We start from the raw sequence: 22401 nt of genomic DNA on the forward strand, positions 1-22401 counted from the left end.
ATACCCTGTACATGTGGTGGAAAGGTCCAAAGTATCCTGCATTCTTAGTTTTACTCAAGTAGTACTTAACAAAACCACCTCAAGATAAGTCCTGCATTACTGAGCCAATCTTAACGATCATCTTTGGGGCCATGCCTGGATGTGTAACAGTTAAGTAACTTTTTCTTAAAATTGTGGGAATGATCCAAGGTTTAGATCAGACTTCCTCAACCTCGGTCCTCCAGATGTTTTTGGCCTACAACTCTCATGATCCCTAGCTAGCAGGATCAGTGGTCAGGGATGATGGGAGTTGTAGTCTCAAAACATCTGGAGTGCCGTGTTTGAGGAAGCCTGGTTTAGATCTCTTCCACCCCTCTAAAGCAAACAGGGAGTTCTTGTAACACCCCCCCCCCCCATTTCAGCAGTACTTGTGCAGAACTGCTAAACTGCTTCAAGCATTTTTTGATTAAAGAGCCAGGTGGATTCAGTAAAGACATCCCGATATAAGATCTTTAAAACAATAATTACTTGAAAATACTGAAGTGAAAGGCTGCTGACATCAAGACTTGAGCAATTACAACAAGGTGGCAGATAAACTGGGAAAAAAATCTCTGTTTGGACAAGCAGCTCTACCTAGACTCTACCATTTCATACCACAGGCTGGTGGAAATGGCATGACTGATTTGCAGCCTCTCCCACCCACAATGCAAAATAAATGTTCTGCAAACCTGGATTTAGGGGAGGGATCTAAACTAGCTGCCCTCATGTGACAATTCCTATGTGAAGGGTTGTTTTTTGGTGGGACAGATTTTACCTGTTGCCAAAGTATTTGCAATTTCTCTTCCTGGACTTGAACAAGAGGCTGCACACTCTCAGCTGGTGTTTCTCTGGTCTTGGTGACTGTATTTCACTTCCAAGGTAGCCCACTAGGAAAGGTCTCTGTATGGAGCTGTTGAGGTTTGCTTACCCTGTGGAGACAATGTAAAGGAGGAAGCTCTCCCTGGCGACAGGGTGGAATTTAGATCCTAGCCAGCTCTCTCCTACCCGCTTCTAGGTAAACTCATAGGAAGCTTGCATTTCAAGGCATCAGATGGCAACATAGGATGGTGGTCAATGTGGAACAGCATTTAATGAGCCAACCACTGGCTGATCTAAGCCAGCAGATTCCTCAAAGACAATGGAAATAACTGAACTCGCATCACAGAGGCAGAAATGCACATTTTACACAGAGAAGAAAAAGCATTGAATACCATTTTTTTAACCTACATGCAGTTTTAACAGAACAAATCTGGGTTTCCTTGGAGAAACATTTAAGCTTGACAGAAAAAATGCTTTGAAGTCTAGATGCAGATATTTTCTTAAGAAGTTCCATCCCTGTCGATGGAAGAAACTCATCCAAAAAGCTGAACTGGGGTGAGAGACAATAGTAGGCCAGAGGAAAGGCCCAAATCCATACTTGCCATGGCACTTTTGCCCAGCTCTACATTCCCAACACCCTTCCATGCTGTGCGGCCTACACAACTTACATCTTATGTGCGACTGCTTCTGAGCCATTCTCAGTGGCTTTCTGCAACCAAAATGGTAACCTTCCTTTTTTTAATTTTTTTTACAAATGAAAACAACCCCTCCCTGCCCATATTTCCATATTGTGCCAAGGTCAGAAACTAGCTAATTCATCAACGGTGGTGGCAAACTAGGCTCCACCCACTGGGAACTTGCAATTCCAGCCCATTTTTGTGGCAGGAGGCCCATTGTCACTGGATTTCCCCAGTGGCCGCAGCTGCCGCCACCCAGGAACCCCCTTACTCTGCCAGCACCTTCCACAAACTCCCTCTGCCCGCCCACAGAGCCGGCTGCTCTACACTCTTCTGAGAGCCTGCCTTCCAAGAAACGCCATTATTTTTTTAAAGATGGAGACTGGCTTTATTTAGTTGCCTGGAACAGCTAGCTGATGATCCTGCTGATAGCCTGCAAGGAGGGGAACTCCTCCTCCTCCTCCATATGCAGGGCTTTGTGGGAAAGGAGGTCCTGTTGGGTCAGCACCTGCTGGCATGTGGGGCAGACGCAACAGTCGAGGTCGGAGCCCAAGTCTGTCTGCCAGGCGCTCTTCCGGTTCTTCCTGGATCTACCAATGGGGGAAGCGGAGGAGCCCAGCCTGGCCTTCAAGTCATTGTGAGCGGCAAGCAGTTCCTGCTGCTTGGCCGTGTCCGGCAACAGCACAAGGAGCTCGTTGAAGATCTTCTTGAAGTTCTCGCCCAGCAGCTCCTGGCAACTCTTGTAATACTGAGCTGCAGAGATCAGACCCTTGGATTGGAAAGGAGGGAAGGATATTGGACAGTCAGAAAACAGGAGGGGGCTGGGAAAACAGCCTTCATGCAAATGATGTATGGAGTGGAGGCAAAAAAGTACCCCCCCCCCGAGAGCATTTATAAGAATGTACTAAATCACAAGCCCAAGTCTGCTCATGATTTACTAGAACCCCATGCTCGTCAAGACATTGCAGGGTCACCTTGAAGTCCCTGCTGAAAAGGCGACTGGGCAAAAGGTTTGTGCAAATAGTGAATCCCCTGCAGATACCACACGGGTCACTAGGGAGATCTTCCCCAACCCCAGCTTCATAGGGACCCTTGGAGCATGAGAGAAGATGAAATGGCCTCTTATTGACAGTGACTGCTCCTATAAGCAGATCTTATTGGCAGTGCTTCCAGTATCTGGGAACATGAAAGTACATTTCCTAGAGAACCACAGGAAGCTCCCTTGCTGGAAAGCCTCCACCACTGCCCCGGGAGATTTTATAAACAAACTTGCTCAAAAGCAGCAGGTCCAGAACAGCTCTCCAGGCCTGCTTTTGGTACAACAAAAGTACCTTGGTCTTGTTTTTCAGGTGATGAGGGTATGTCTCCCCGTGTTTGACTAGGCTAACTTATTCCACAACCTGGGTAGGGTGACCAAGAGGTAAGTGATCTATGGGATTCACCACAGAATCCAGGTTTATCTTGTGCTAGGGATAGCAAAGTGCTGGCACTATCATTATTATGAATAGTAATTACATATATATCCCACCCTTCCTCCCAAAGGAGCCCAGGGCAATGTCACTGAGCAGCCTTCAGATTCCAGTGGATACACGTCACTGCTTTCTGACCTCACTACCCCACCATAAGCCACAAAAAGCCACCAATGACTTCACCAAACAGTGCTAAAACACAGGCAGACGCTTAACATCAAGCCCAGGCCCACCCAGATACATGCTGCCATTCATGGGAAGAACTCTCCGCCACTGGATGTTCCAGTAGAATCGTCTTGCAAGTGCATCTAAGGGTGTCTCCCTGCTGCTCACCTGCCTGAACTGCCCGGAGTATGTCTTGAATTTGTTGAACTGGGATTCGTCCTCTTGCAGAAATTCCTTGATTGACTGGATTAGATGGATGTTCCGCTGCTGGAAGTTATCCAGGATCAAATAGGGTCCCTGACAAGGTTTTGGCCTGTTTTGAGAGGGGAGGAAAAATGCAAGATCTGAACTGGATCCTTGGATGTTATCAGGAAAAGGTGTCTTGTTGAGGATGCTCCCTGGAGAGGCTCTTGATACTCCTTTATGGTTACTGCTCTGAGGTTTCCCTCTCCCCACAGTAACTCCTAAACGGTGTGCCACAGCACATTCCTGAAACATGGCAAAACTGCTGCTCTACTGTGAAAAACAGGACTAAATTATCAACCCATAGAGAAAGCTGCCAGCTGCAGCCCTGTGTGACTTTCTGCTCCAGTGCTTATGGATGAAAATATTGCTGTTGCTCTATGCATTTTAGAGCGCAAAACTTTTTTCAGGAGGGAGCCTGAAGCACTTGCAAATTCCCTAGAACCAGAAACACCCTGTTTGTAAACTGGAACTAAAAAACCACCTGTAAACAACACATTTTTCCTTGCATCTTTGCAATGAACACAGGGAGAAATTTTTTTGTTTCTGGTTCTAAAGGATTTGCAGACTTTTAAAGCTCATGGAGTTTTGTACTCCGAAATGCTTAGAGCAGGGGTCAGTAACCTTTTTCAGCCGTGGGCCAGTCCACTGTCCCTCAGACCATGTGGTGGGCCGGACTATATGGGGGGGGGGGGGAATGAACAAATTCCTATGCCTCACAAATAACCCAGAGATGCATTTTAAATAAAAGCACACATTCTACTCATGTAAAAACACACTGATTCCTGGACCGTCCAAGGGCCGGATTGAGAAAGCAATTGGGCCATATCCAGCCCCTGGGCCTTAGGTTGCCTACCTCTGGCGTACAGCAACAAGGTTAGATAGCTTTCATCCATAAGCACTGGAGTTTGTCACTTCTTGGTCTGACTCTCCCTCTTCCAGCACACTCCCCTTTCTCAGCAGCCTGTGCTGAGGAGCATCAGGTGTGCCTGAATCACACAATCCCACTTTCCTCAGAGGCAGCAGAAGCACAGGAAGAGAGGGCCTAAGGTCACATCAACACCATACATTTAAAGCACACGGCTTCCCCCACAGAATCCTGGGAACTGTAGTTTGTTAAGGCTGCTGCAGGGAATGGTGAGGGTTAACTACAGTTCCCAAGATGACAGAAGCCATGACTCTTCAAATAGTGTAATGCTGCTTTATGGTGTGGCTGTTACCTTACACACAGTAGAACAGCATTCCCTAACCTGGTGCCCTTTTGGACTATAAGATTCAACAGCCCCATCTGCTGGGGCATCAGTTTTGGACAGATGCCTCTAAAAAGTAACACTTTTAGAATGCAAGAAGAAGAAGAAGAACCCTACCCACACCCTCATTCTGAATTTGGAAAACGTGTGTCTCAACTATCAGAAGTTTGAGAAAGAGTCCCTAACCGCTACGGAACCGCCACCTTGGACATTTATTTATGGTAAAATATTTTTAGTGTTGCTCCATAAAAACTCCAAGGACAATTTGCATAGGAACATGCCACCTCCACCCCGAAACACAACTAAAAAAAGGAATAACAGAAGCCTAAAGAACCATAATAAGAACACAATAAATAAAGAGGCAATGAGGGCTTAAAAGCCAGATTTTTTAAAAGTGTATGAAACGAAAATACTGCCTAGATTCAGAGGCAACATCAGTAAGCTAACGAGCCATGGCTTATAGTTTATAGTTAACATAACTAGAAACAATGGTATTCATATGGCATATAAATAAAATGGCATATAAATAAAACAACAACGATAAACTATATTTAAGGCACGGGGTTGGATTTGCACAGAGCACTAAACCATAGTTTAACCAATATTTACTTAAACCGTGGTTTAATGTTATGTGCAAACCAAGCCTATGTCTACAAAGCCTGGAAAAACTAAAGGTGTCAGGAAGTCCTGGAGGTGACATCATAAAGAAGGCCCTCTTCCTTTGCAGGCCTCATCCTATACCAGAGGGTGGGAGGGCCCCGAAGACCTATGTAACAGCCACTCCATAAAGATGAAAGTCAGCAACACCACAACACACAAGAGCCAACTACTTACTCTTTCACAGGAGCAGGGGCAGACTCCGAGATGCTAGTGGGTGGAATAGGAGTGAAGCCAGGGGGTGGTTTGCTAAGAGACACTGACAGTCCCGGAGGTGGCGGGGGGCTATTAAGCAGCACCACAGAGTTGAAGCCTGGAAAAGGGAGTGGGGAAGACAACAAGCAGTTAGATCCTGCACCAATGGCATATGCAGCCAGCGATTTAGACATAGCTCTTTTGTAGTACACGGCAGGTTGCTCTGTACATGCTCAAGCGGCACCCTAGAAAACTGGTCCTAGCCCAGTGTGTGGTAATGGGAAACCTGGGTTCAGAGATTTCAGCATCTGAGGCTCAAAAGCTTTTAGACAACTTTATACAGCCAAAACAGTTGTTGCTTGTTCATTTATTTCATATAATTTATATACCACTTGATGGTAAAATAAACCCCTCAAATCGGTTTAGAAAAAGTGATAGTGGAGATTCTCAGGCGGCCAAATTCTGCACCAATGGAAGAGTCTTCACACCCACACCCACAACACTCACTCACCCCAGGAACAATTCTTCTCAAAACCTGAGAAGGAAGCCTGCAGCCTTTTACCTGGGGGTGGAGGCATTCGGGGTGGTCCAGAGTTTCCGAGGGCTGGGAAGTCTTCCTGAGGCAGCAGGGTCTGGCTGGCCACTGGGGGCTTCTTCAAACCAGGGGGCTCTTTAGAAGCGTTGCAGGTGCCCACACACTTCTCTGAGTGACCGTTCACAATAGCTGGTACATCGGCGTCGGCAGGCAAGATTGGCACCTGCTCGGCTTCCAGTGCCTTCTCCGCAGAAGGGATGGGGGCTGGTGCTTCCTGCAAGATGGAGGGAGAGGCCGCCCTCGGCTTCTCGGCCCCAACTTTCTTCTTCTTGCCCACTTTGACAAAAGTCTGAGAGTTTGAGGCCGCCAGCAGAGAGGAGACGTCGACCATGGTCGGAGCGCTGCGGATCTCCTGGCTAGTCAGGCCACTGCCGCTCTCCTGGTCGTCGCTGCAAAGGGCAGCCTTGTTCTTTCTGCCACCTTTGCCGCCGCTGCTGGGGGCTGCCTTCCTGGCCGGTTGGCTGGCACTGGAGTTGCTGGTGGGCACGGCTTTCACCATGCTCTTGCCTGAGCCGCAGTTCCAGGCGGAGGTGAGGGTCGAGGCCGCCTTGATGTTTGGCTGCACTTTGGACACCAAGGCCGGGAAGTCCTCCTCCTGAAAGGCCGACCTCCTGGCTGTGGCCGTGTAGGTTAAGGACATGGCTGATGAGACCGTAGGGGCAGTCGAGGAGGAGGCAGAGAGGCTTGGGAAGTCCTCTTCGTCCAGTTTCACCGAGGCTGGCTGGGCCGAGCTGCAAGAAGAAAGCCCCATGTAGAAAAGCAAACCTCCCCCGTCATGCAGCAAAAAACCCACCGGGAAAGAGGTGCTCTACTGAACTGTTTTCATTGAAACTGCACAGAATTTGATATATGGATATGGGGAGCCCCAAGGATAGAATGGGAAACTTATTTGGGAGCCTTGGGTGCTAACAGGGGAGTGATACTCTCTTCAGCCTGCAGATCAAGCTGAAACAAGACGTGGAGGCACAGGCGAACCTAGGCAAAAGATTCCTGCATTGCAGGGGGTTGGACTAGATGTCCCTTGTAGTCCCTTCCAACTCTACAATTCCATGATTCTGTAACTGGTGAATGAGGAAAAAGGCTTTGCCTTGGAGGGAGACCCCGTCCCCTCTTAAACTAGGTGATATGCCTGACCTTTTGGCCCTTTCCAACTCTGTCATCCTACTAGATCAAAAACTCACCTCTGCACAGAGCCCACTGCTGTCGAGTTAATGGCAGGAAAGTCATCTTGGCTCAAAACAGCCTTTACAGCAGTTTCCTTGGGAGCTTGGGAGGAAGAACAGAAAGGCAGGCCTAACTTAGAGACTGTATTCTAGCAAGCATCCTGAAATATGGTCCCTCTCCTGCCTGGTATTGAGCCCACCCCAGCCCTCAGAGGCCGCTCTCACCTGGCACATCGGCTGGAGGTTTTGGTCCCCGCTTGGAGGTGCTCAAGTCCAGATCTTTTGCATCTTCCTTTTTGGCACGGGAGCCGTCCTCTTTGTCCTCCCCCCGCTTCTTCTCTTCTTGCCTTTTGGCAGCTACAGATGCCCTGACAGCTGCTGCAATGTCTCTGTCTTCTTCCTCCCTGTAAGGATTTTGAACAGTGCAGTGCAAGAAAGGCCAGAGTTAAAGGGACATGTCTCCTACCTCTATAAACCAGGTGGTTGGGAACCTTCAGCCCATGAGGCTAACCGGGCCCAACAGAGCCTCCCCTCTTGGCCCATGAAGCCAAGCCACACCCATCTGCCATTCAGGCTGGGTTAAAAGGGCTTTGCAGGCACTGCCAATCAGCTGATTAGTGGCACTTGCAAAGACCCGTGCGCGGATTGCTGGTGCTTGCCTACAGCTGCATGCACTGCTTTGCATCCCCAACAACCAGCTGACTGTTCAGGCTTCAAGCACTGCACCCGCACAGTTTAATTCCAAACCACATGGGCGGAAATGGGTCACTTGTCATTGTGACAACAGGCAACTGGCAGGCTGGCCCCACCCACCCAACAAGCTTGGTCCATACAGGAGCAGGGGAGAGAATTGCCCCATTGGCTGGCAAAGGCTGCTGCAAAGGTTATCATGCTGTACTGTTCTTGTAGAAGATGGTGTACAACAAGTTATGCTAGATTTTGAGACAACATATTGAAGTCTGAAAAACAGAAGGACTGGCAGAATCTGGGCTGCCACTCCAGGGGAGATAAAAGCCAGAGGCAGCTTGGTGCTGCCACCTGCTGGCAAAAGCAACACATCTCCAAAGCCTCATGCAAATAGAATGCACAGCTCACTGTCCTTAATACCTAAACAAACCCACATAGTTTCTAATGGGTTTTTCTTTTTCTTAGACAGGCATTTTTATAAGTTGTTTTATGCATGAAAAGTGTGTTATAGAAGTACAATAGGTTGTTGCAATGTTCTATTGCTTTCATCGTAAGCTGCATGTGAGGTATCTTAAAACAGAAAAAACAGAACGTGGATTTTATAAACAGGAAAAAGGGGTTTTGCAACACACCCTCCTTTGCACTGACCTTTCCTGCCTGGGCCTGAGTCTTTGGTTTTTGCTAAGCGTGACAGTGGTCCAATTCTGGCAGCAAGCTCTGACTGCATCCTTAAACTAAGGGGACAGTACATGTCACATCCTGATTTGCACCCCTGTTCACAAGCCAGTTTCCTGCCCATTGAGACGACACCCAAAGGCTGGCTGAAGTTCGCTCACCTCTTATATCTCCAGCTGCCTCTCTGGTTTTGCTGCCCTCCTCGTGGCCCTGACCGGCCTCCTCTCACTTGCCTGTTGTATCGGTCAACCTCTTCATAGTCCTCGCCACCCACGACACCTGGGACAAGAAAGATATGGGGCCAGTCAGCCTCAAACTGCTATTTTCCACCTTGTATGGGATCAGTCACCAGTGGGGGGGGGGGACGGGACGGGACAGGATAGGATAGAATAGGATAAGCTACAATGGAGGTGATGTGCTAGGAACAAGCATCAGATAGATCCTAGGCTTGTCTCAACCAAAGCCTTGCTAATTGCCCCCAACCAAATTAGGGACATTCAAACTAATTCCCAGGCCACAGAGAAGTTAGGCTGGCCTCAACTAGAGCCAGGGCTTTTTCGGCCGTGGCTCCGAACTGGTGGAACACTCTGTCACAAAAGACCAGGGCCTTGCGGGACTTGACATCTTTCCGCAGGGCCTGCAAGACAGAGCTGTTCCACCAGGCCTTTGGCCAGGGCACAGCCTGACTCCCTCCCTCGGCAATCTTCGCGGAGCTCTGGCCCAATGGTTGCCAGTGGCTTGAATTAATTAATTTTATAATGAATGATTTTAGAGTGTTGTTTGTGCTGTACTTTTGTACTGTTTTATTGTTGTTAGCCGCCCTGAGCCCGGCTTCGGCTGGGGAGGGCGGGATATAAATAAAATTTATTATTATTAATTATTATTATTATTATTGGGGAGATTTGGGGTTTTTTGTTTTTGTTTTATAAATGCAGGCCATGTGTCTGCTGCAACTGAAATGTTGCTCCGCAGGCTTGTCTTGTCAATGTAGGGAGAGGTATTTTGTGACTGACAGGTCTAGTTTCTAATCAGAGGCAACAATACTAACAGGGCTCTTCCGGTCACCGTGCTTTGGGCAAGGGATGCTGAAGTGTTATATCACTTTGCTCTTGCCTGTTCTGTGCTCTGTCCTAGTCCTGCTAGTGGCACTTGCTTGGAAAACGCCAGTGGTGGATATGCTTCTGCCTCAGCTGCATGGCCACACATCCACCTCTATCAGATCAGCTCTGCACTTAATTAGCACAAAAGCTGACGGAAACAGAGAACACAAGCCTAAAGCCAGCCTCCATCCTCCATCTTGGATGCCTCCAAAATTTGGCCAGTTAGTTCACTGCTCGGGACACCTCTGCAATGGAATGCCATTTTCCTACAAAATCACATCCAAAAAACCTAACATGATTTTTGCCTCCAGTGCTTCTTTCTAGGCTATAAGAGAATATGCAAACACCCCATGATAATCACACAGCTGAAAAACACTGAAGTGAATTGCCTTTGTCCTTTGAAACAGCCAGCCCTTCCCTGCCTGGCCAGTATGGCGTACCCTCATTTCTCCGCTGATGCCTCAGCGCATAGTTGAACTGGAGGTCAATCTGCCGGTTCTGCCTGGCCTCTGCCCGGTTCTTGCTGTGACAGGCCGTCTTGTGGGCTTTGTAGTCTATCTCAGTCCGGAAGGCATGAGTGAACTGCTCGGTGCTGCACCGGCCTTCTTCGCAGAGGAAGTGCTTCTCACGGAAGTGTTCCCGGAGGTACTCATAATCACTGCAAAAAGGGTAGAGAGGAGGCATGCACTGTGAGCTTATCTGTGGGCTCCATTCAGGTTGAACAGATTTGAAGCACATTGCTTCCTCCAAAGAATCCTGGGAACTATAGTTTAGGGATGCTGGGAATTGTAGCTCTGTAAGGGGTAATCTACAGCTCCCAGGATTATTTGCTGGGGGGTAAAGAAGCCTTGTGCTTCAAATGTATGGTGTGGATGTGACCCAAGTTTGTGGTGACAAATACATATGGGAAAATGGAAAGCCTCTAAATTGGGCTGGGCAGGATTTGGACCCCTGGGCAATTTCTAGGAGGACCATATTGCACTGAACTGGTTACTGGGATTGCTGCAGAGAATGCTGAGTGAAGAAAACTTTGCTCTGACAGGGCAAGACTTTTCAAAGGATACATATGCAGGATCAGTTAACAGTCAGGCCTGAAGAATTCAGAGTTCTCCTTGTGTGCCCCAGCTTTGTAAATTTACAGCACGTTGGAAAGTTAGGAGAATTTGGTTTTTAAAACAATGGGCAGACCATTCAAGACTGAAGCCAGCTCTGAACCTCAAGAACGACAACTTGACTGCCATCTATACTGATAGTGAGTAAAGCTGGTTGTGTCCACCGAAGGTGACTGCAGTGTGGCAAGGAAAGAACCAGCACTGTGGTTACCTTCAACAGTGATGAGGAGAGAGCAAATGCTTATTTTTAGGGTTAATCATTTCAGGGTGCTATATTGGAAGTGATTCATGAAAGGAAGGAAGGAAGGAACTTTCCCAGCTGTTTCCAGCTGCATTTTCACCAGGGGAGGTGGAGGCTGGCTTGACTCCGAAGAAGAAGAAGAAGAAGAGGAGGAGGAGGAGGTGGTGTTTGGATATCCCGCTTTATCACTACCCGAAGGAGTCTCAAAGCGGCTAACATTCTCCTTTCCCTTCCTCCCCCACAACAAACACTCTGTGAGGTGAGTGGGGCTGAGAGACTTCAGAGAAGTGTGACTAGCCCAAGGTCACCCAGCAGCTGCATGTGGAGGAGCAGAGACCGAACCAGGTTCACCAGATTACAAGTCTACCGCTCTTAACCACTACACCATCCTGGCTCTTGATTCAACCTGACTCCTTATCAAGCAGAGAACATGTAAACCCTCACCCATTTTATTCAGTCAAGGGTTCTGTAACTGAAGTGCAGGGTGGGCTAGTTTCATCCCCAACCTCTCCTGCTACCCCAGGAGCAGTCATTTGTCAAAAGAAGCTACAATTCATGGCGGCTGCTAGCCCTCCACACCTGACCACCATCTCTTCTTATGAACTTGGGCACAAGCACCTGGTTCTGGGTTGGCCAGCTGCATCAAGAACCTTAAGACTGATTAGCCACAGGCAAATTCCCATCTGGGGCGCCGCTCTAGCTGTGCCCACGAACCTGTAGTATTCCTGTGCCCCGTCGGAGTCACAGAAGTGGCAAAAATAGTGGTCTCTTCTCAGGTGCTTCAATAACTCATCATTATCCAAGTAGCGCTCGTCACAGAATTTGCACAGGGGGTGGCCGCGGTGAGAAGTGTCGTCGGGGTCCCCGTGGATTCTGTGCCGGGCGAGGTCCTTACGCGAATACCACTTGCGCTCATAGGTAAAGATCTAGAACACAAGGAAACATGTCGTTAAGAGCAATGTCATTGGGAAGGCCAAGACCCAGCCCCCTACCCAACCAGGTACCCTGGAGGACTCTCAACTACTTGCCTTCAGGTGTTTCACACACAGTCTGCAGCAGAAGAGCTCGTGCTGTTTCCTCATGTGCTGCTCCAAGTCCACAATGGTGGCGAATGGCTTGGCCTCTGGGCACAGCGGGCATTCGTGCTGCAGAAGCTTCCTAAAAGAAAGAAAAAGGCCAGAGGACACAATTTAGCTCCTCCAGGAGCTATTCCCTAGTTTCCCCTTTGGCACATCGTCCTTTTAATTAAAGCACCAGCAGGAGGAGAAAGGCACTGTATACATCAGGTGTGGAGAACCCCTCCAGATGTACAAATCCCATCAGCCCCAGCAAGAATGGCCAATGGGCAGGGATTCTGGGATATTCGGCAATATCTGGAGGGCCAAAGGTTCCCTGCACCCGAAATAGCTTAGTGCATACTTCTGCAATGTTCAATATAGATCACTTACAAACACAGAGAGAGTCAGCATCAAGAAAACCTAAAATGCTTGTTTTGCATAGTTTGTCCTCCTTGTTTAGGAATTGAAAACCCACCCCCTGGCCATGGAAATCCAACTGAGCTCCCATTCTGGTTTCTTGAGATTTCATCAGATATTGCCCTCTTAAGTAGGGCAGACTTCACCAACGTGGTCGCCTTCAGGGGTTTGAGACTATAACTCCAAGAGGCTAGGGCAGATGGAAGCTCTAGTCCAAAATATCTGCTAGGTGTCCACTTGACTAAGGCTGACCAAGATGCACTTTTAAATACTATCTTGAATCATCCACCACATAGGCCATGTTTCCAAGCAAGAGACCAGACAAGCTCCATGAACTCTTGAGTAAACCCCACGGCGCCATGAATCAGGATTTGACACAGAGATTCCTCAAGAGGAAACCAATGTATATAGATGGTTATCTTCTAGGTCATGGGTTGGCAAACTAAGACCCAGGGGCCAGATCTGGCCCAATCCCCTTCTAAATCTGGCCCATGGATGGTCTGGGAATCAGCGTGTTTTTACATGAGTAGAATGTGTGCTTTTATTTAAAATGCACCTCTGGGTTATTTGTGGGGCATAGGAATTCGTTCATCCCCCTCCCCCGCAAAATATAGTCCGGCCCCCACAAGGTCTGAGGGACAGTGGACCGGCCCCCTGCTTTAAAAGTTTGCTGACCCCTGTTCTAGGTGCTCCTTTTTGGGATGGGACACTTTGCCCAATTTATCTAAGGGGAGTAAACTGCAGAAGATTTACCTATAGAGAGCATAAACTTTTCCATCAGTAAAATAGATGTCATATTTCTTCTCGTGCTGCAACTGGTTGAGTGCAATAGTTGAAAAGGATGCCAACTTCTTCCCAAAGACCACCTACAGAGAACACAAGGAGGAGAGTTAGAGGGCTTGATGGGCCCATGACTGATGATACATACAGAGCTATGTTCCATTGGCCCAGTCCTAAAAGCTGGAATCCATAGGGTAGATTCTGGAGTGGTGATCAGTGGATGCAGATAACACCTAGTGGATAAAGTGTGGAGTCTTGATGAGGAAGACACAGATTTGAATCTTAGCTGAATGCACTCACATTCTAACCTCTTTCACATGAGAGACATTAAACAAGGATGAACCATTGCTGCCAATGAGCCAGTGGAATGAAAGCAGGAAAGAAGAGAAGATATCAATAGTTTTACCCAGATGAGCTACTTAAGCCATGTGAGCTCCCTGAGAAATTTAGCTGTGGCTTTCAAAACATGTAGGTTGCTAATCCGGCATGTGTACAACAAGAGGGGCTGGACATGGGGCTGTGATGTGTGAAAAAAGCTTGAACAAAGTCACGAGCCAAAACAAGTCTACAGCCTTTAAAAGGGGTGAGTAGTTTGCAGACCGCAGACTCCATTCAGCTCACATATTTCATTGGTTCTGCTCTGTGCCTGCCTCAAGGACTTTTGCCTGGCTGGAATGTATCCTTGAACTGTGACTATGCTGCTTGCTTGTCTAGACTAGGAATGAAGAGGGATGGGTGGGTATATTCTTTACACATACAACATGTATACTACACACACAAGTGTGTGGCACACACAGACAAACCTCTGCCTTTTGAATGGCTGAGAAGTAGCCCACTACGCAATGATGAGAGTCATAACAGTTACCACATCCACCTTTGACTTGGGCCCTGCCCACCTCTGGCGTGCAGCCCCCAGAACGATGCCCATGAGGGAACATTGCCCTTGTGGGGCTGGGGGGGGGGAGTCTCCTCTCTAAACTCATTGCCTGGTCCTGGATTTGTGGGTAGCAAAAACCAAGGACTTACGCAACCCCTTCCTTGCAGGAATACCCAAAACTGGGGGGGCGGGGGGGCACTAGGCAGTTGCAGAGGGACTTAACTAATCACATGGGTACTTCCACCATTCTGAAGGACTAAAATGCTCACATGATAGAAGTCGCTTACTATCCAGCAGTTCCAGTTGAACTTTAAAAAAAAAAGTTTCACAGATTATTGGTGTGTTGCTCACCCCTCCCTCAGCGACTGGCACGGTCGGCTGAGCTTTCATTTCCTCGCAATTTAAACATTATGTAAGAGGAAGTGCCTCTGGCTGGTGACACACCATTCCAAGAATAAATGGAATGTATCATCTCCACTGGGCATGAGAAAAATCCAAGCAAGCGAGTCATAAACCAGGATTGTTGTTGAAAAGGCTTGGGGTGGGGGGTTGTTCTTATGAACAAGCCAAGTTACTGAGGGGGCGAGCCAACTCTAGGGGAAGTCACAAGATTCTGGTTAGCTACACCGCACCACTGAGACACTGTCACTAAGAGAAACTGTTTTTCTTTGTGGCCACAAGGGACAGAAATGCCTCTTTCAAAATGCTGAATCTTCAACATATCCTATGTCTATGAAGTTACTGGATTCTGTGGCTTGGTCCATACTTCTCTGCACACTGGGTAGCACTCAGCCACTCCTTATTTGTCAGCCTAACCTAACTGCCATGATTCTGTCTGACCATAGTTCTGTGACAGAGTACATGTTAGGCATGCAGAAGGTTCCCGGTTTAGTCCTTAGCAGTTAAAAAGTTGAAGTAGGAGATACTCTGGAGAACCACTGCAAGTCAGTGTCAATTTCAGACATTGCAGACTACAACTCCCATCATCCCTGGCAAGTAGCCACACTGGCTAGAGTTGTAGTCCAAAACCTCTGGAGGGCTCCATGTGGCCCCAATGGTCTGACATGGTATGAGGAAGCTTCTTAAGCACCAATGGTTGTTCTGAATTATACAGGGCTGGGAGTGGCCGATGGGACCATATAACACCACTCCTAAAGGATTGGCTCCCAGTGCATTTCCAAGCACAATTCAAAGTGTTGGCCCTAAACGGCCTCAGCCCGGTATACCTGAAAGAGCGTCTCCACCCCCATCATCCTCTGAGGGTCTTCTGCTGGTTCCCTCACTGCAAGAAGCAAAGTTACAAGGAACCAGGCAGAGGGCCTTCTTGGTAGTGGCACCCTCCCTGTTGAACACCCTCCCTTCAGATGCCAAGGAAATAAACAACTATCTGACTTTTAGAAGACATCTGAAGGCAGCCTGTTTAAGGAAATTTTTAATGTTTGATAGTGTTTTTACTATTCTGCTGGGAGCTGCTCAAAGTGGCTGGGGAAACCCAGTCAGATGGGTAGGTTATAAATAATAAAATTATCATTATCATTATTATTCTAAGAAAGGACAGGATGCAAAACAATTAATTAATATTCCTGAATAAAGGAGAGGCTGCCACTGATGTCATCACCAGGGGACCATCTACAGAGAACCTCAAAGTCTTCAGCAGAAGAGACTGGAGGAGCTGACTTTCCCACATGTGAGGCCTGAGCATTCCAGAGCTTTATAGATACTGCCCAATGTCCAAGGTAGGGCTGGCTGCCAATGTGCAACAGAGAGAAGTCCCCCTGCTCCCAACTCTACCAATCTAACCCTGCCTGCCATCTCACTCTGGTTCCCTCTATTCCAAGCCCAAAAGAGCCACTTCCAGTGCAAAGGCAGCTTGACGAGGTAACAGAATCACAGCAATCTACTCCAGTACTTGGCAGCAGCTGTAACAGGATGCTGCATTGCTAAGAGCATGGAGGAAGGCAAAATAGGGTGTGATAAGGAAAAAAGAACAAGGCAGATTGCCAGCACTGCAGACGCAAACACACAAGGACGTCTGGGTCGTTTGCTATGGTGGGTTTATGGTGGCTAGTACAGTATGGTACTAGTACCCTTGGAATAACCATCCACATGCCCCTGTTCCTTCTGTCTCACTTTTTACAAAGTACCCAGTGACATTTTTGTCCTCTGTTTACTTGCTAACTCTCTCTCACACCTGCCAACTCTCTTGGGGGAAATCAGTTTTAGCAGAAGCAGAGGTGTAGCCTTTTTATGTAAAATGAAACTTAGCACAATATGCCATATAAGCAAGCAGAGAGGACCACAGGACGCTGCCTTATCCTGAAACACAGACCCATCTAACTCAGTAATGTCCACACTGAATGGCAGCAGCACCAAGGGACACATGGGACATTCCAAGCCCCTACCTAAAGATGCCATCAGGGATTGAACCTGGAGCTCTCTGCATGCAAAGCAGGGGCTCTACTACCAATAACCTGCCTGAGACATGGAAATAATATGACAGTGTGAGCACTGTACTTTGTATTATACTCTCATTCTGTAAGTAGCTATCACACACACACACACACACACACACACACACACACACACACATATGTCCCACCTGCTATGCAAGTATCTTACACCCTGAAGCTCCCTGCCACTGAACTTATGAATGGGCACATGGAATAGGGTGATCACAAGGAAATCAACAATGTCATGCAATGACCTCCTGGGCAAGGTGCACTCTCTCTCTCTCTCCCCCCCCCCCCTCTCCTGCCTCTTTTCCCATGTCAGTATCTTTTGGACTACTGCACGTCCCATTTCCCCTTGCCCCCCCCCAAACATTCCCAAAGTACAGGACCTGAATAAGCTGGAAATGCTAATGCCTACAACATATTTACTCCCAAGAAGAATGATCTCATTGAACCTTGATCTTTAAGCAAACATACTGTTCCTGCAACTGGAACAAAAATGATATCACTTGCTGCTGGACTGAAGCCAAGGAGGACAAAGAGAGCAGCCATTCGTTCTTGAATGTACAACAGTAGGCACCTTATGGGCATATTTACAAAATAAGCTCCCTGCTGGAACACCCAGAGGTGTTCTGTTACTGGGAGATTCACTTACGTCCCCAAATACACGAGATAAACCTAGATTAAACATTTTCAGGATTTTTCTATATGGAGGATCCTTAATATTCACTTGCATATCACTAGACCAGGGTTGGGGGAGCTTGTGGTCTCCCAGGTGTTGTTGGACCCTGCCATCAGCCCCACCCAGCATAGCCAATGATTAGAGAAGTCCATGGCTTTCCCACCTTTGCACTCGAGCAGCCATTGCCCACCCAGCACCCTCCAGACTAAAGGTCTATCCCATTTTAGTGTTCAGACTCGGAACAAATATTCAGCCCCATAGGGAGACTGCTGGTTCCCAAAGGCTCACTGCACTTTTAAGACACATTGTTAAGTACATAACCAATACTGAATTTGATTAATCAAGATGTGACACCTGATACTAATGAGGTCTATTCCACATTGGTAGCATTCAGAGGAGCACTGAAGTAACAGTAACAACAGTGAGGCACAGCAATGGTCAGGGAGCAATAGCAGAATGTACACACTGAATCTCTTCTGACTCACAATTTTGCCAGATGAGCAGAGAGAAGCCTCAAAACATACAACACTCAGGCAGCCTGGATTCTCTGAATGTAACCTGGCAAGAAAGGGGGGGCGGCAAGGAGCAAAGGGATGACTGGAAATTTGTTAAAACTGGGCTAGTAGAACTACCCGTTAGAGCACGAAGAGCAAAGGTTGTGCCCTCCAGGTGTTGTTGGACCATCCTCTTTTTATAAGAAAATAAACATATTTTTAATTGATTTTCAAGAAAAAGAACATGTAAACATATCCCCTCCCACAACAGATTTCCAATCACCATTGACAACTTGCCATGCTGGTCAATGAGGAATTTTAGTCCAGCAACTTCTGGAGGTCATAATGTTGGCTAACCCTGCATTAGAAGCTTCAGGTACTGGCGAGTAGAAACTAAGAAAATGGTGTCAAGTCAGTTTTAGCAGAATTCCAGGAACCTGTACAAAGATTTTGAACCAGATGGACCAAATGATACAGTGGTACCTTAGGTTAAGAACTTAATTCGTTCTGGAGGTCCGTTCTTAACCTGAAACTGTTCTTAACGTGAGTTCCACTTTAGCTAATGGGGCCTCCCACTCCTGCTAATGGGGCCTCCCACTCCTGCTGTGCCGCCGCCACGTGATTTCTGTTCTCATCCGGAAGCAAAGTTCTTAACCCAAGGTACTATTTCTGGGTTAGCGGAGTCTGTAACCTGAAGCGTCTGTAACCCGAGGTACCACTGTACTTGATCTTAGCTAACAGGCCGAGAAGCGATGGTAACACACTAGTACTACTCAGCACAAGACACCACAACATCCATCAAAATATAAACTGTCCATTAGAGAGCGTAAGTAGGGACAAAGCTCAGTTAAATTGCATGAATCCTAGAAGTGGAGCTTTAAAGTAGTGTCAAAAGCCCAGAGAATGGCAGAGAAATACTGGAGACCACCTGAGAACCAGATACAGTGGTACCTCAGGTTAAGTACTTAATTCGTTCTGGAGGTCCGTTCTTAACCTGAAACTGTTCTTAACCTGAAGCACCACTTTAGCTAATGGGGCCTCCCGCTGCCACCGGAGCACGATTTCTGTTCTCATCCTGAAGCAAAGTTCTTAACCCGAGGTACTATTTCTGGATTAGCGGAGTCTGTAACCTGAAGCGTATGTAACCTGAAGTGTATGTTACCCGAGGTCCCACTGTACAAGCTTTCTTTGAGGGATGGCTATGCAGGCAGAAGCATAGTAATTCAAAGTCAAAGGGTATGTAGATACCCAAGGCCAGCCTCAGGGTTGAATGCAACTCTCTCTATTAAAAACTCCTCTATCAGTTGGCAAGGAGTAGACAATATGTCTCCATAGCCTTCTGTGGCCTGGACACATTAAATCCTCAAATTATGATGTTAGCAGCACCAAAAGAATGAGAAGCCAAACTGGCTTTACTGCAAAGTGAGGCTTGTCTTGAATTAGGAGGTGTTAAATAAGCAAAAAGGGTGAGTCTGCAACTCCACCCCTGTGTGTATACGTGTTTGTTATACATCTCATGCAGAGCTCACAAGTACTGTTTCCTATTCTGTTGAAATAACTGACCTTCATAGCTTCTCCTTCCAAAACAATAAAAGGAAAATACTTTGTGAAGGTCACATGGTTCTTACAAGAACATGCTGTTATGTACAGTATTCCAAACCAGAGGACTGCACAAGATAGTTGTATGAACATTTAAACAGAAGAGATGTGTAAGCGACTGGCCACCAAGTTACAGATTTCAGCAGCTGTCTATGCACTTCAAACTCATCCCATACACAGAAGGGGCTTGGCTCAACAAATACTCTTTGGTAGGTTAAGAGGTGGCAACTCAACCCTTTGGAGCATAAATGGATCAGCAAGTCCCATAGAACAGATCCCTCACATAAACAGCCAGCTGTTCATCATCTAAGAAACTGATACTCAGAGGTTGACTGTCTCTGAGCTTGGAGGTTTTATCAACCTATTATGGTTAACAGCTAAGAACATAAGAGACCTGCTGGATCAGACCAAAGAGCCTTCTTTCACTGTTGATCCCCAGCAACTGATAATAATAATAATAATAATAATAATAATACAACAACAATAATAACAATAATAATACTTTTTCAAATAAAATAAAGCAGATAACACTAACAAAAGTCCACTGCTCATTTTTTCACTTTGGTGATAAACAATATTAGCCACACTCAGATCAGGCCCAATGAAATTGGTAGGCCTAATTACTAATACTGCCAATTGATTTTGTGGGATCTGTTCGCAATAATGATGGATGGATTTCACCCCCACCCCTACTAGTAATGTCAGATAGTGGGCTGTACTAAACTAAATTCTACACTGGGCAGATCCAGTGAAACCAATGAACCAGAGTTACTTATGTCCATTAATTTAAATGAGTCTACTCTGGGTATGACTAATGCTGGACACGATCCAGAGTGAGTGTGTGTGTATATGTATATATTCTACACTTACTTATAATACACTCAATAGTACAAAACTGAAGTAACGAATGCCTAGAATATATGAATGAAAGTAGAAATATATAGATATATTTCTAATAAGTGTTCATCACACAAACATATATTTACATTATTATCAGTTTAGCAGTTCTGAAAATAAAGGCATTTTTTGTTTTTCAGATCTCTTTAGATCTTGTTTTCCGTGTGTGTGAGAGAGAGAGAAAGAGAGCGAGCGAGATACAGATAGCTATAAATCTTCCCCTTTTAGAGGTATCTCAGAAGCATTTGCCATCCGTAGTGGGCTGTATGGATATATAGTATTATTTGTTTTTTATGTAACCTGCCTTGGGACCCTTGGGCGGGGGTCGGGGCAGGGCAGGTAACAGATACAAGAAGTAAAACTGAAAGCCAGAGCCGGCCGTGGCCCCGCGAAGAACAGGGAGCCTGCCTCCCTTCCTCCCTCCCGGCACCGGCTCCCCGGCCGCGCTCACCTGGGCCAGCTCCTCCCGGCAGACGGCGCAGTAGCGCACCCCGCAGAGCGCCCGCATCCGCACGGAGCAGCGGTAGCAGATGGGGTGCTCGCACCGGCCCAGCGCCACCACCTCCAGCTCTCCGCAACACAGCACGCAGCTGCTGGGTGTCTCCGAGCCGCGCGGCTCCGGCCGAGGCGAAGCCGCCATGGCGTTCCCTCGCCGTCCTTTCGGCTGCCTGCCTGCTTGGCCGGCCACGCCGCCCCTGCGGCCTACTAGGCCCGGAGCGCAGCCTAGCAACCGCCCCCCTCGCCCGCACAGAGACGTCGGCCTAGAGCGGCGGCGACAGCGCCGCCTATCAGCGAGCGAGTGCGCGCGCACACTTCCACGTCACCGCCGAGATCTTTTGACGAAAAGCGCTACCGCCGCCGCCTCCTGCGTCGCATAGAATTAATTTATAGACTGACACACGGGTAGCAACTCCCGCGTTTCTATCTTCCCCGCTTCCCTTTTTCCCGGGGGGAGGGGGCCTGAATTGCGAGCTTCCCATAGGAACCAATGGATAAAACGTTTCAACACAGGTGCAACTGGACAGCGGTTTGTGTTTCATCCTCCCACCACCAGTAACTAACATGTCAACGTTTTCCCTTTTTTAAGGGAAATTCCCTTATTCCGAATAGGATTCCTCGCAAGAAAAGGAAAAAGTTGACAGCTATGGTAACTAATAAGACTGGAGCGGATGCTCTTCTTTCTAATTCCTTCTGGAAATTTTCTAATTCGGGCCTTGAAAACACATGCACAAAATTTAAAAGGCTCGTTCTGCGCTTATTTACATAAATATTTTTTTCTCAGGTCTTTGGTCAAAAGAAGCTGCCAGAGTCCCTGCTCTCAGGTAAAAAGACGTGGCACAAAAGGAAAACTGACTGGGGGGAAGGAGGAGAAAGATAAAACTCAGGTACAAGTCCTTAGTTGCAATTTATTCTAATGATTAGCTGGGGTGGAACAGTTCAAGGAGAGACGGGGTCCCCAAATTGCTGGCCTTTCAGCTGCTTCTATGGAACCACCCTGCATCCCTTCTCTTCTCTCCTTCCAGCTGATGGAAGGAGCCTGCATAGTTACCTTCCTGAGCTCACTGGTTTTGAGCTAGGACTCCAGCAGGAAATGTTATTACACTGCCCTTTGCTGCAAGCTAGGAGTTTTGCTGAGGAGGTGGGAGACGGACCTTGGCTGGAAACCCAAACCAGATTCAGTAGTGGAACAAATTTAAAAATAGAAAACAAGAAATACCCCAAGGGGAGGGGGAATAAAAAATTGCAAGAATAAAATGTTGTCCCAAGCCAGTCTTCAGCCTGCACTCTGGGGTTGCCCCCAAGCAGCAAAATGGGATAACTCACAATATTGGCATTTGCATTTGATCTGGCTAGCAGGTCGTTTTAAAAATTAAGGCCTACACCCACCTTGGCCGCTATCTTTTTTTGAGAGTAAACACGGGTACACTAGAATCATAATTTTAACATGGAATTAAACATTGGACAACTTTCCATTGGAAATTTTGAAATGTCTTTCAGTGCAAACCAGGAAGTTCTCAATCGATGGATTAGTCCCTATTTCTTATCTCTATACTTCATGCACCATGTCCTCCTAAAATGAC

The 22401-nt window shown here is 47.3% G+C and overlaps 1 protein-coding gene across 1 annotated transcript; it reads right to left on the minus strand.

Moving 5' to 3' along the window:
• Nucleotides 1–1083: 1083 nt before the first annotated feature.
• Nucleotides 1084–21057, minus strand: ZNF598 (zinc finger protein 598, E3 ubiquitin ligase). The gene is made up of 12 exons (XM_080981695.1): nt 20772–21057; nt 13295–13407; nt 12095–12224; nt 11781–11992; nt 10154–10371; nt 8775–8892; nt 7477–7655; nt 7270–7354; nt 6056–6819; nt 5476–5611; nt 3317–3461; nt 1084–2283 (listed from the first exon to the last, which is right to left on the minus strand). Exons 1-12 carry the CDS (start codon nt 20958–20960, stop codon nt 1924–1926), a joined length of 2649 nt encoding a protein of 882 aa, XP_080837821.1. The 5' UTR covers nt 20961–21057; the 3' UTR covers nt 1084–1923.
• Between the last annotated feature and the right edge of the window lie 1344 nt (nt 21058–22401).

The sequence above is a fragment of the Podarcis pityusensis genome (genome assembly GCF_964106645.2).
Source record: "Podarcis pityusensis genome assembly, chromosome: 14".
Classification (NCBI taxonomy): Eukaryota; Metazoa; Chordata; class Lepidosauria; order Squamata; family Lacertidae; genus Podarcis; species Podarcis pityusensis.